This window comes from Panthera onca, chromosome A2, assembly GCF_046562875.1.
Source record: "Panthera onca isolate mPanOnc1 chromosome A2, mPanOnc1 haplotype 2, whole genome shotgun sequence".
NCBI classification, from domain to species: Eukaryota; Metazoa; Chordata; class Mammalia; order Carnivora; family Felidae; genus Panthera; species Panthera onca.
Genome location: NC_138340.1, coordinates 104,543,196 through 104,557,852, shown reverse-complemented (window position 1 = coordinate 104,557,852; position 14,657 = coordinate 104,543,196). Strand labels below are relative to the sequence as shown.

General features: G+C 37.9%; 1 protein-coding gene across 3 annotated transcripts in view; it reads left to right on the top strand.

Annotated features, from left to right (window-relative positions):
• THSD7A (thrombospondin type 1 domain containing 7A) overlaps positions 1-14,657 on the top strand; it is a 439,582-nt gene that overhangs the window by 349,640 nt on the left and 75,285 nt on the right. For all 3 annotated transcript variants that reach the window (XM_060632565.3, XM_060632563.3, XM_060632564.3), the window contains 3 exons: positions 528-643; positions 9,675-9,807; positions 11,360-11,463. In XM_060632565.3, coding sequence (XP_060488548.3) covers positions 528-643; positions 9,675-9,807; positions 11,360-11,463 — 353 coding nt within the window. The remainder of the gene's footprint in view (positions 1-527; positions 644-9,674; positions 9,808-11,359; positions 11,464-14,657) is intronic.

Here is a 14,657-nt window from a genome sequence, read left to right as displayed (position 1 = left end):
TGTTATTATTATGAAATATATAGCTGTAAATATAGTATCATTTTTGAGCATGCACTATGTATTGAATATATTCCATTATAAATTTATGCTACACATATTTTGTGAAAATAAAGCATAGAATAACCTGGAAACATAATCAGCAATAAGCTTATTTACCTATACGAGGATGTAGAATTAGTTCTTAAATTGGTAATTTGAATTCCCATAAATTTCTTATAGAGCACGTTAGAAAATATTTTTTAATAGAAAGATTATTATAAGGGGATAAGGTAAATTATATTTTGTTCTAATAGCACGATTACTATTATTAAATTTATATATCCTGCCTTGAGAACTTTTTGAGGTCTAATTTGGAAGAAATAATCTAGTTATATAGTTCTTATCAAAAGCAGACAGGCTCCTGGAATTTAAATAATATAGATTAGTGACTCTTTAGCAATTTTAGCAATGAAAGACTTAAAGACATCAAATTACATAGTTTTCTGGGTTACTAAAGAGGCCTAGTAATTTCCCTCTGCATTTTCTAGGTGTCCTGAAAGCCTTCGACCTGAAACGGTGAGACCCTGTCTGCTTCCTTGTAGGAAGGACTGTATTGTGACACCATATAGTGACTGGACATCGTGCCCCTCCTCATGTAAAGAAGGTATGATGAGCTAGAGTTGTGAAGTCTACCTACCTAGAAAACCCACTCACTAGGCAGGACCTCCAAGTTCTTCTAGATGAGCAATATTTATAATTCTTATATGAGGCCGTGTAATCCTGGTTTGTCATGAATGTCGTAAAATTCTAGTTTCCTTCTAGAAGATAATACAACTTTAAAGAATCAAACAAATGAATTTTATAACAAAAACCGATTTAAGACTCTTCGATGTAAGTCACAATAAGAGATGCTTTTGAGAGGAGGGTTAAGATGGCAGCGGAGTAGGGAGACCCTAACCTTGACTCCTCCCTCAAGCACAGCTAGATAAATATCAAATTTTTCTGAACGCCCAAGAAATTGATCAGAAGTCTTAGAGAACAAAACTGCACATCTATGATCTGCATCAAAATGAAAGAATTATAGGCTTTATCATATTAATAAGATTTCCTTTAACATTAATTCCAAAAGAATGTGTAGTGTCCCTCCATATTTCTTTCTTTCTTTCTTTCTTTCTTTTAACATCCAAGTTACTTAGCATATAGTGCAATAATGATTTCAGGACTAGAATCCGGTGATTCATCTCCTATGTATCACACCCACTGCTCCTCCCAACCAATGTCTTCCTCAATGTCCCTTGCCCATTTGGCCATCCATCCCCACCCAAAACTCTCCAGCAACCTTTAGTTTGTTCTCTGTGTTTAAGAGTCTCTTATTTTTTGTCCCTCTCCCTTATTTTTATATTATTTCTGCTTCCCTTCCCCTATGTTCATCTGTTTTGTATCGTGGGTCTGGGCCCCAGGCTACCTATTTCTTGTCAGTAAGAGGGTTGGAAATCTTATCAGTACTGATACAGATTCAATAATGTGTCACCCTCCCCCCCTTCCAGGATGGGAATAAAGGAAAGAGAAAAAGGGCCAGATTGTACCTCTTCCAATACTTACCATACTACGAGGCATTTTTACAAGATGAGGATTTGTTCCCAGTTCAGTTTGGTTTTGCTTTTATTACTTACAGAGACTCTTTCAGTATCATGGCAGACACTTTGATCATTCTTTACTCTCCAGGATGGGGTCCTTTCTTGTTGCTGCTGAGAAAGATTTCATTATCCTCCAGTTGAATTATGCAATACTTGAGCAAATTTTCTCTCAGTGTCACAAGTGACACTGTCTCCTATTTAAAAAAAACTTTTTTTCAAATGTTTATTTTTGAGAGAGGGAGAGACAGAACATGAGCAGGGAAGGGGCAAAGAAAGAGAGAGAGAGAAAGGCACTGAATTCGGAGCAGTCTCCAGGCTCTGAGCTGTCAGCATAGAACCCAACACAGGGCTCAAACTCATATGAGATCATGACTTCAGTTGAAGTCAGATGCTCAACCATCTGAGCCACCCAGGCACTGAAACGGTCTCCTATTGTTTTATTTTACTCTCCCAACAAATAGATAGATTTTCTTAAGTTTCTTTCATGCTTTTATTTATTTATGCTTCTTGACTCTTACTAAAGAGATTGAGTCAACGTCTAGATTAACAACTACTGTAAATTGTTGAAAATTATTTAAATTGTAAGAAATTATATGAGATTATAAATTTAATAATGGATTATTTTTACAGTGTGATTGTCATTTTATACAGTTAAAACATAAGTTCCATTTTATGCTTTTAAAAAAATTTTTGGTACCCTTGAAAATATCAAATAAAATTAAACCATAAAGTAAGAAAGAAAACAAAATTTTTATTTTAAGTCTTTTAAGACATCTAAACAGTTTTTGATGCAAAAAGTTATAAGCATTAATGTTTTTAAAAAAATTTTTAATGTTTGTTTATTTTTGAGAGACAGAGTGTGAGCGGTGGAGGGGCAGAGAAAGTGAGACACAGAATGTGAAGCGGGCTCCAGGCTCTGAGTTGTCACCACAGAGCCTGATGGGGGGCCCGACATGGGGTTCGAACTCACAAAACTGAGATCATGACCTGAGCTGAAGTCAGACGCTTAACTGACTGAGCCACCCAGGCACCCCCAAGCATTAATGTTTTTAAAATAATGTTAATGGTATTCAACTTAGTAATAAACCAGTGTCACTGACAGTTTTTCCAGATTTTCTTCTCTTATTTTCTTAAACTCTAAATAAGATGAAATCATTTGGTTTGGTCATAAGCAGCAACAGAATTGTGCTTTCTTATCAGTCAGTATTTCTTTGGTAATTATTTGTTTACCATTAAATAATTTATTACTTGCTATTCATCCCTACAATAAAAAAGGTTATTTATTTATTTTTTTTTTTTTAATTTTTTTTTTTCAACGTTTTTTATTTATTTTTGGGACAGAGAGAGACAGAGCATGAACGGGGGAGGGTCAGAGAGAGAGGGAGACACAGAATCGGAAACAGGCTCCAGGCTCCGAGCCATCAGCCCAGAGCCTGACGCGGGGCTCAAACTCACACACCGCGAGATCGTGACCTGGCTGAAGTCGGACGCCCAACCGACTGCGCCACCCAGGCGCCCCATAAAAAAGGTTATTTATTACATGAAATTCATGTACTTTCAAATTCTTTGCTTAATGTTGTTATACTTAAAGTTCATGTTAGTATGAAATAAAGCCATTTAATAATAATCCCACAATATTTTTGTTTACATTTATAATCATATAATTAATAACCTAACACAAATCTCACATTTTTAAGTGAAATATCTGAAGATGGAAAAACCTTTGCCTTTTGCATATATGAAATATTTCCTTATATTAAGTACTTTAAAAAAAAAAGTTGAAATCCTCTAAAGTATTTCAAGAAAATAAAGTTGAAAAAAATGAAATATTCCATTAAATTGATTCTAGGCAACATGTAACACCCATTTAGTTATGTCTTTAAAAGGGGATTGCTCAACACAGTTGGCATTGTTTCTCCAGCCATGTTAGTGCAGAAAAAGTGTGACAAAATATTTGCTTTTGATTAGAGTTGGGACTTTCCCAGGAGAGAACAAGAAAAAAAGAGAGAAACAGGGAGTCAAGGATGTTTTCAAGGGAGGATTTCTTGTAATAGTGGAGTATAGAATCTAAGTTGGTTTGGGATGGAAGTGAGGTCATGAAGGGAATGGTAGATAATGAAAGAGTGAGAAGGAAAGTGGACTGGCAGTCTCAATTGTGTTTGAGGAATTTGAGTAAGATGAGACCTAAAGCCATTTAACTGGAAGATTAGGAGTGTCCAGAAAGTAAGACGTTTAATGATGAGAGTGCGTAAGTACTAATAATAATAGCATCAAGGGATGAACAGAAAGAGCTAGTGTTTGATTTGAAATGGAGGAAAAGGCCACTGCAGGTGAGGAGGTACAGTGATTCAGAGCGCAGTGCCTTGCATGGAGTAACCATGTGAATACCAAAGCCACCCAAGTGGTGCCAGGAGTAGGAAGAGAAAATATTACAAGGAGGGACATTCTAAAGTTGTTAACTAGTGAGATGTTGGTAGCTGGCTGCTACCAGGTGGATAGCTGATGGTCAGGTTGATGACAGAAGAGTTGGAGATTTTTAAAGATCAATGGAGAAGGAAAGATGGAAATGACTAGAATCAGCTTCCAGTGGCAAAAAATATGAAGGAAAATTTCCGAGAGATAGAAGATGAAAGACCATGTATTCTATGGGTGTCAACGTGGAAGGATTAGAGAGAGGATAGAACAAAATGAGAAACTGAAAATCGGGTTATAGGGAGTGCTGTGGGTTCAGCTGATGATGGAAGGCATACAGGGGTGGCAGGAGCAGGTGCTGGCAGGGATGCTAGTTTCTGTGGTGAGTGACAGGTGACATATAATGAGTTTAGTTGGGCTGGTCTCTTGAAGGGTTTAGTAGCTGCTGTAAATAAAATGCACGGTGCCACTGGGATGCTCTTCTCCCCTGGAGCTCCTGGGTAGTGATTGCCAAGGAGTACACGAATGCCAGCTCAGAAATCTACTGTCCTGTGAGGAGCAAGAGGCTCTCTGAGAGGCAGGGCTGTGTTTGGTTGAGCATAGGTCATCTCAGCAGGAGCAGGAGATCAGCCCTGTTTGTTCTCTTTGGAAGCTCTGTATTGAATCTCCTCTAACAAAAGACTTTCAGAAACCCTGAACTTAGGCACTCAGACTTAAAAAGAATAGCTCTAATTGTGTAATGAGGAAATAAAGGCTAGGGTGTGGGAGAGGGGGTTGCTGTTGGACAACGCTACCAAGATGCTTTGTGCTCCTGGAGAAGCCTTTTCTTTTCTTTCTTTTTTTTTTTTTTTTGCCTGTGGACTGCTGTAACAACTGATAATAATGATACAATGGTGTTATAGAAAAGTAGCCTTTTGTTCTAAGGACAATAAAAAAAAGCAATGACATGTGGTTAGTTTATTTTTTCATTATTTGGTATGAAATGGGAACAATCTCAGCTTCATTGAAATAACACTGACTTCTGCACACAATTAAAACTGGTAAACAGAGTTGGGGTGCCTGGGTGGCTCAGTTGGTTAAGTGTCTGATTTCAGCTCAGGTCCTGATCTCACGGCTGGTGAGTTCAAGCCCAGCCGTGACAGCTCAGAGCCTGGATCCTGCTTTGTTTGGATTCTGTGTCTCCTTCCCTCTCTCTCCACCCCTCCCTCTCCCCCAAAATGAATAAACATTATTTTTTTTTAATAAATAAATAATGGTAAACAAAGTTCAGTGTCCAAGGATACATCATAGCAATAGAAAACTAATTCAAGATAGAGTGGTTCTTTTAAATTTAATTCTTCAGGTAAAGTCTATTCTATTCCATTGGTCTATGTGTCTGTTTTTATGCCAATACCATGCTGTCTTGATGATGACAGCTTTGTAGTAGAGGCTAAAGGTAAAGTCTAAATCTTATTAGAGTTTTGAACTTATGAAAATGGAGAGCTCCTCCTTTAAAAAATCACTGTAAAGAGGTAAAATTACACTATATCTTGCAAAAGACAGAATAGAAAAGCCTAGTATTACAGGAAGAACAAGAAGAATTATTTCAAATGTTATTCAGCCCTCTCTCAAGATATGTGTTGAAAAATCAATGCTGATAAAGATCAGTATTGAGTAGAGAGTAATTTTAATCCTCAAATCCATGCCCTTGTTAACTTGTCCCAGATTTTTACAAATTTTTACAAAGGACTTTCCTAAAAAAATAGGAAACATTTATGCATATAAATTGTTGACAACTATAATCTTAAAAGTATCATTACTTTTGATGAAATAATACATTTCACTGTTCAAATCCTTGGTTTCTAACTGCATTTATTGACTTGAGAGTGAGAAGGGATATTGCAGAAGTATCTATCCCATCTTGATGCCCTTAAGCAGTACAGCACTAGAATTACCCCAAAGATGTGAAAACTACTGTTATGTTTTGCTTCTTGCATGAAACCTTTCCCTTTCAATTTCCTAGCACTGTGCTGCTCAGCCTGCCATCCATCTCACTTCCAGTTTAAATCTTAGTTTTACCTGCCCTTTTAGTCCTCCCATCAAGTAATTTCTCTGGTGAAATGTATCTTGACTGTCTTAAAACCTGTAAAATGACGTAACTACATAAGAGATTGCATGCCCTTTGAGTCTATGTCCCTCATTACCATCATTATCACATAATTGTTTTCTGAAGGTATAAGCTTTTTTTCCTATTCCTATCCTAGATATATATTTTCAAGCATAAACACTACAGGAATATTTCTTTGTTTTCCCCATGTTTATCATTTCCAGTAAACAAAACGATCCCTTATATTTTATTAATCCTCAATGCACAGACTTCATACCCATGTGCGTCCTACTATGAGGAAGTGGGTGAAAAGAAATAGAGGATGCTAACTTATACTCCAGTCGAGAAGTGAAATAAATGTGTTTGCTCATTCAGCAAATATTTATTAAAATATAAATGGAAACAATACATGTCTGTCAACCACATATAATAAATTGGGTGTAAAGATGTGCAGGGAACTATGAAGGTTGTAAAATTCCGAGTTTGTCGGTTCAAGTTATCAGTGAGAAACCTTCCACTTTTCTTTTAAACATGTGCTGTAGCTCTTCTTTTGTCTGCATTCTGATCTGAGGACTCTGTAACCTGGCTGAGTTCCACAGTGCTGTTTCTTTGAGTATACAAGTAATTTCCTAACTGACATCTAAGAAGAAGTGAACCTCCCAGTGGATAGAAACATGGATGTCATGACACTTCCTGTGTAAACCCATTAAACTTCCTCCGCAGGTGTTACAGCTTTGGAATGTTCTGCTTTCATCAGCTCACAGTCTCTGTTCTGTGGGTTGCACAGGGTTAAGGTACTTGAACTTTAAAGAATAAACGGATTGCCATTGTGGAATCAATTGTGGAAGTGGAAAGAGTTACCGTGATCTTATATATCAAATACAAGCCCGTGGATGTTGTGATGAAAAGGCAGTAGAATGTTTCAGAGTTGTACCTGGAGTTAAAAATTTCCTTTCAAGTCAAAAAATGAAGTAGGATTGAAACAGTAACTGCTGCTTCTCAAATCTGAACAGCCCTGCCTATGTCCCCTGTGATATCTAGACAGATAGTGACCAGGAGCTTTACTGTATAAAGTGCCAGTGATGCTGAACTTGTCATCTCCTCCAGGCTCCAGATCCCTGGGTCTCAATTCCATGTCTGTTGTCTACCTGCAGGCAGGGAAGGGCTGGTGAGTTATTGACTCTAAGAATCCTGACCACCTGGGAAACGAAGACCTGCTCCTCTGTGTTCTCTCCCTTTTTTCCTTGTTCAACAAACACCTCCCTTCTTCCCCCAATGCTAAGCAAATGATAAGAATGGTTATTTAGTTTATATAAGACAGATCATAACACTAAAAAAAAAGAAAAATAATAGAAAGTGTAAAAGAAGGTAGTAAATGGAGTTGGAGAGAGGGGAGAGGAAGAGAAAAATTGTACTATAAAGTCAAAGTTAAGGTGAGCTCCTGCAATTGAGAAGAAAAGTAGCCCTGAGATTCTGGTGAACAAAGCAAAAAGTTGAAGCATGTAAGATTCTTAATAGATTGTCAAAAGAAACAAAATTTTTCCTAGCTCTGTATTATTAGAAGAATTTATCACCTGGACCTTAAAATAGGGACCACTGGACAACATAATGGATGGAGGCAGCATTAGCAATTTTATTAAAACTCCGTCCCATTGGCATTTCTTAGATCTTTCCTAGGTAAATTATATTTAATATGTAAAAGTTGCAACTGACACTCAAACTGCTATTATTATGTTAAAAAGTCTATGACAATTTTTTCAAATACTTCAGTTCTCTACTTCCCACTACCTCCAGCCCCTAATTCCCTGCTTTATTACCTGTAGTATTCTGATTATTCATAGTACAGGTTTCCCCCCACAATGGGAATAATCCTAAAAAGGCACATGTGAACCCTAGAATCTTAAATTGGTATGTGACATACAGGGTCATCTATTCTAGTAGATCTCAAACCTGGCTCTTCATCATAATTCCCTGGAAAGCTTTGTAAAAATCAGATCCCCAAACCCAGCTCACAAAGATTCTGGTTTAGTAGTTCTGGGTTTTGGCTGAGAAATCTGTTTTGGTTTTCCTTTTTAATGTTTTGAAAGAAACTATTCTACATAGACATTTAGGAATCATTAATCTGATTCATTCTCCCATCTAATATGGAAATTTTCAGTCCACACTGCTGAGAGTCCCATGTTCAGGGATACCCCAGCTTCATGAGAAAAGATGTCCCTTATAGGAAAGTTCTGATTGTCACATCATATTTTTCTACTGACTCAGTTACTTTAAGAATGTTTCATTTAACGTCTTGAAAGATTTTTTAAAGTTTGTCTTTGAGAGAGAGAGAGAAAGAGAGAGAGAGACTGAGAGAGCCAGGTAGGGGCAGTGAGAGGAGAGAGAGAATCCCAAGCAGGCTCCATACTGTCAGCCCATCGTGGGGTTCAGTCTCATGAAACATGAGATCATGACCTCAGCCAAAATCAAGAGTCTGACACTTAACCAACTGAGCCACCCAGGTGCCCCTCATTTAATTTTTTTACTAACCATCCTTTGTTAGGGACTGCTAAACTTTCTAAATTTTTCTGTTCCTATAACTGCATATGAAATATTTAATGATCTTGCAAAAAATGTAAATGCATCAGGGGGACTCTATTAACATAATTCTTTAGGGAATTCTTTTAAGTAATTTACAATTTACACTTTACTTAAGAATTTGCAATTCTAAGTAAAATTGTGCCATGTGGCCATCCATCCTTAAAGGGTATATATTGTAAATTGGAATATCTTTTATTAAAGTTGACAAGTCTTATACCTTATCTGTTTCAACTACAAAAATATTTGGACATCTTTATATCAGTAATACTGTCAAGCTGATATCTTCATTGAAGGTAAATCTTAATTATTTCCATTGGTTTTTTAAAATGTAATTTGGATTTATTTACTTACAGTAATTACTATTTTGAATGCTTCTGTAAAAATTCTGCTTCTAAGAAACCACTTTCATTTCACTACTTACAGTCCTGATGTTTAGAATGTGACCTGAATTGAAGATCTTAGACTGTTTAACATGAATAATAAATGACTAGAATAATTTATGAGGGATGCATTTCAAATTAAGTGAATAACAAAGAAATAAAATTTCACATTAAAACATTGAATATAGTCTCCTAAGAAAGATTCATCAGGACTGTATGAGTCCCATGTGGTAATCAGGACTATGTGAAATGGCATAAAAATAAACTTAAGGTAGAGGAAAATAAATTAATTAGATCTGTCATATTTCTCAAGGGGAAGGAAATATATAAAAGAGCATTTACTTTGTGTCTGCACATTAGGAAGGCTAGTTGACTATGCAACTGTTTTCTCTCTTCTTCACATATTGGGGATATAAATTGATCAGGTGTTCAGCATAAGAGTCTGGAGAAGTTAGGAAATAATTAGACCGGATGAGGCCGCTCATTCACAGATGTCAAAGCATATATAGCTGGAATCCATGTAATGTCTTCACACAGGCTGCTATTTGGATATTGTTTGTCAGTGCAGAGTACAGCAGTTAAAAAGCTGCTTCCTTCCAGGGGACTCCGGAGTCAAGAAGCAGGCTAGGCACCGGGTCATCATTCAGCTGCCAGCCAATGGAGGCAGGGACTGCACGGACCCGCTCTATGAAGAGAGAGCCTGTGAGGCCCCTCAAGTGTGCCAGAGCTACAGGTAATAGAGTTCTAAACAAAACCGTTATAAGCTGTGCACTGAGCACACACTACAAGACCGTTTTCTGTTCGACGATGAGAGAAGGAAGCCAGCGCTGTCCCCCAGGCTCAGTGGAGTCTGTAGGATGTATGGCTGTGCGTGTCATCTCTTGCCTCTTTAAAGTTGCTGCTCCACCACTGGAATTATCTCCAGGGAGACAAACAGCTTGTGTACGTTTCCAAACTGTATCACTAGCTCTGGGGAATTGGGGAAGTTCCTTATGTTGATAGAAACTATAAGAAATTCAGAAAAGTGGGGGCACCTGGGTGGCTCAGTCTGTTGAGCGTCCGACTTTGGCTCAGCTCATGATCTCATAGCATGTGAGTTCAAGCCCCGCGTGGAGCTCTGTGCTGACAGCTCAGAGCCGGGAGCCTGCTTCAGATTCTGTGTCTCCCTTTCTCTCTGCCCTTCCCCTACTTGTGCTCTGTCTCTCTCTCCCTCTCTCACATATAAATAATAAACATTTTAAAAAATTTAAAAAAAAAGAAATTCAGAAAATGGTTAATAATTATGAAACACAAAAGCAGTTCCATTCCAGATAGAGGAATAGTCTAAGCATGCTTCCCCTGGCTCAAAAGAGCACCTGTTCCTCATATATGCTGGCATTCTGGCTCACAAAATGACGTCTTTATTTCAGTGATGCTAACAAGATGTCTGTTCTGTTCATTTGTGGCCACCTCAAGGGAAACTAAGGTGATTCAAGCAGTTTATCATCATGTGGATAATTATTAGGGAAAATTTTCCCCATAACTATGAAAAGAAGGCACCTAACTGAAACTTTAAGCGGTATATCGTTGCAATCTGATGACAAATGAAGCATTAGGACATTAATTGATAGAAGGTGTGATCAAAAATAACTTAAGGTGTATCTGATGGCAAGTCTGCCGTCTTGATTTACCTGTATTTAATGCTGATACGAAAGACGGTTTAATCACATGTTTACTATGAGCACTGCCTGACAACTCTCAGCCCAAACTTATTTCTTTGGGGGATTTGTTTTTGTAAAATGTATTGTAATCGCAGTTTCTGATTTACACCTACATTGTTAACCAAATGATAAAAGGCTCCTGACCTGAATACAGTTTCATAACTTGAATATAAAATAAACATAACTTATTTAAATGGGATGCATCACTTCTAGTACTATAGCTTACACTGATGCCAGTCCTAATCAATAAAAAGGCTAAATGCGGTTGTACTTGAAACTAATGTGAGAAGTATTAACTGTACTTCGCTTTTTTAACACAAGGCTAAGTGCATGGATAGAGTTCATTTCTGTAGAAAGCGACCATGACGGACTCTTGTCTCAACTGCCATAGAAAGTACTTTTATAGTTAATGCTCCTTTTTTCTGTGTCTTGATAGAGATCTAAACTACACTTAGATAGGACTGAACATTTTCAAATAAATTCCCCTTTGCAGCGCTCGGAGTCATGTTTCCGTGCCACCATAGGTCTCTGGTTCGCCTTGTGTGTTTGCTTCCTCTGTGTGAGGCTTCTGTTCTCCTCTTGTAGGTGGAAGACTCACAAATGGCGCAGGTGCCAGTTAGTCCCTTGGAGTGTGCAACAGGACAGCCCTGGAGCCCAGGAGGGCTGTGGGCCCGGACGACAGGCAAGAGGTGAGAGGCCCCATCCCACAGCCGATCGATTTGCTTTTCAGTTCTTCAACGTCGCTAACTTAACCACTAGCTTAATGAGTTTGCCACTTTGATGCTATGCTTAGCAAACAGAGCAGATGTCAGTCTCTTACCACCCATTCTACCTAACACAGGAACATGGAAAATCATCGTTTTAAATTGTGTCCCTTGTCGTTTGACATTAGACTATAACTCCTCTGGTTGAAGTTTCTTTCATTCCTATTTAAGATAAAACGAGCTCTTGAGAAGCTCATGACTATTGTACCCTGCACCTTGTTTGGGGTTTTTTGGTTAGTTTTTGGATCTTGGTGTTCCATAACAGTTTGTTTGTCACCTTAAGCGTCAATACGATCCTTGGAGTGCCTGGGTGGCTCAGTCGGTTAAGTGTCCACCTTCAGCTCAGGTCATGATCTCACAGTTTGTGAGTTCAAGGCCCGCGCCGGGCTTATACTGACAGCTCGCTACCTGGAGTCTGCTTTGGATTCTGTGTCTCCCATTCTCTCTGCCCCTCCCCTGCTCACATTCTGTGTGTGTGTCTCTCTCTCAAAAATAAATAAAAAACATTAAAAAAAAGAGTCAATATGATCCTTATATCCTTGCCTTTATGTACTATATGGGTGCGTGCATGTAATATAATTGGTTAACTTACCAGAAATTTTCAGCAATGACATCCCTAATGTTGTCATGGCTATGCCCAATTCTATTCATATCCAGTACTGATTTTTAAATGGCAGATTTATTTACTCAAAATCTGCCATATGTGGACTGCAATCTGTCTGCACTACTAGATAATACCGAATCTTGCAGAAATGAGAGATGGAATCATTTCCAACATTTACTGGATAGTATGATTATTTACTAGATACTGTGGGTAATACATTTCAAGCTCTGGAACATGTTGTTTATACTTGTAGCAAGTTCAGTCTTTAGATATTATGATTGTTTTTACTCATATTGACTTATAGCGTGTAGTTCCTGATACATATTTAAAATGTAGCTGAATACATAATTGAATACCCAGCCACCTTTTTTTTTAATTCATACAAATATGTTTTGCCCCTCATTTGTAGTTACGTATGTGATAGTGATCCAAAAGTCTGGGCACACAGAATTCCAGTTTTTGTTGATAGTGATCCTTTACAGTGAAAGGACTGCTTCTTTTTAAGTTTTTTTTTGTTTTTGTTTTTGTTTTTTTTTACTTAGAAGGAAGGGCAGAGAAAAAGGGACAGAGAGAGAATCCCAAGAAGACTCCACGCTGTTACTGCAGAGCCAGACACAGGGCTTAAACTCATGAACCTTGAGATCATGAGCTGAGCTGAAATCAAGAGTCAGGTGCTTGGCTGATTGAGCCACCTGGATTGCTTTTTAAATTTGAGATATAAAGCTCCTTTTTGATAAAATCTTCTACTTTTATCATCATCCTTTTAGAAATCTTTATTTGAAACATAAAATTTAGCTTATAAATAATACTAACTACCTAGTGATTTTTAGAACTTTATTTCATATGCTTAATTTTCCTTATTTATCCTCCACCATCAGCAGTGGCTCAAGCATAACTGTCTCTGTTACAGTTATAGAGCCTTAGGTATTTAGAATTGAAAGTCATTTTCCCCATTTCAAACCATTCATCGAGAAATTGAGTGATACAAGGCCTTCTTGTTCTACCTTGCTCATTAGTTCTGAGTCAAGCAAACAACTGCATGCAACTCAGGCCCCACATAGAGTTTATAATATAACAGACTTGAGTAGGGAAATCAGGAAACACGAGTTTTAGTCTCATTCTTTCACGAACACAGGATAAGGCTTGCTCATCCCTTCACCTTCCTGGGTCTCAGTTAATTTAAATGAGGAAAAGAAAAAGAAAAGAGGGTTGGACCAAATGATCTTTCAGGGTTTTTCCACTTTTGATATTCTACAATCTATGCACACGTAATTCGCAAGGATCGAAGTGTGAAATTACGTTAGGCAAAACAGATGAATTTCTATAGAACACCACTGGAGGAAATCTGAGATAGGGTAAAAGCAGCACAAGTGTGAAAACAGCTCCAGTTCCAAACTCTTCCTTAACCACTACACAACTGTGGTTCATTCATTTCCTCCCCCAGAGGCTGAGAGCATAACGATCCCCACAGCACTTTGTACATAGTAAGTCTTCCTTCAGTGTTAACTCTTTACCCTTCCTGCTAGGTCATGGCCCCAGGGAATGTGCACAGAGGTCATTGTTGGCATAAATGCAACCATTTTAACATGGGCCTTTTGGTTTTTGACACACAATCTGCATAAAGACTGTTCTTTCTGTGATTACTGGCAATCATCTCATATCCATATCTGAAAACCTCTGTTCATTCTTCCTCCTGGGTAATGGGGCCTTCACCTTCCTCAGTGCTAATGTCTCCTGCCTTTCTGGTCGTTCCATTCTTGCTTTCCCGTTACTGGTGCCTCTTCGTCTGCCTATACTTATATAATGTTTTCTAATCTCGGTATACTCGTCAGACCTCTTACTCTACCTTGACAATCTTTTCTATTTCCAGGATATCTGGGAAGAGAAAGTTGCATTGTAACAAATCATTTCTGCATCAATATATTCAGAAGAAACCCTTTAACTTCCATGTGAAGATAGCCTTTTTCTTTGTTGCCTTGGTAGATTAAAGATTGTTAGAGTCTATATTCCTACAGAAACTTGAAATGAGGAGAATTAGGAGTAGAGAAATATCTTTTGCTAGTGGCAAAAAGGCAGAATTTTCCTCCTTTGATGGTCAAGGCTGTTTTCAGTACTCTGCATGATCAACCTATCAATTTCTTGCTATTTTCCTTTTTGTTCTTATCTGATCAGAGACCTAAATGCCAACTGGTGCTGTCTTTTGATGATTCAAATAATTGTATGGTCAGGATTAGCATCAATCAGCAAGGACTATAGAGAAGCTACCCCGTCCTGTCCTGTACAGCAGACTTTCTAGTTGGTCATTCATTCAACCATGATTGAATTCAGAAGACTGTATAGAAAGAGCCACATGTGTCAGGAAGGAATGCATATGTTTAAGCCAGGGAGCTTCCATTTGGTTAGGGAAATGGTATCACTGGTGAAAGACTGAAACTAACCCATTGCAAAAGCAGCCATTTGAAACTAAAGGGCTTAAGAAAGACCTAAAGAAGGCTGAGACTTGTCTTGTACCATA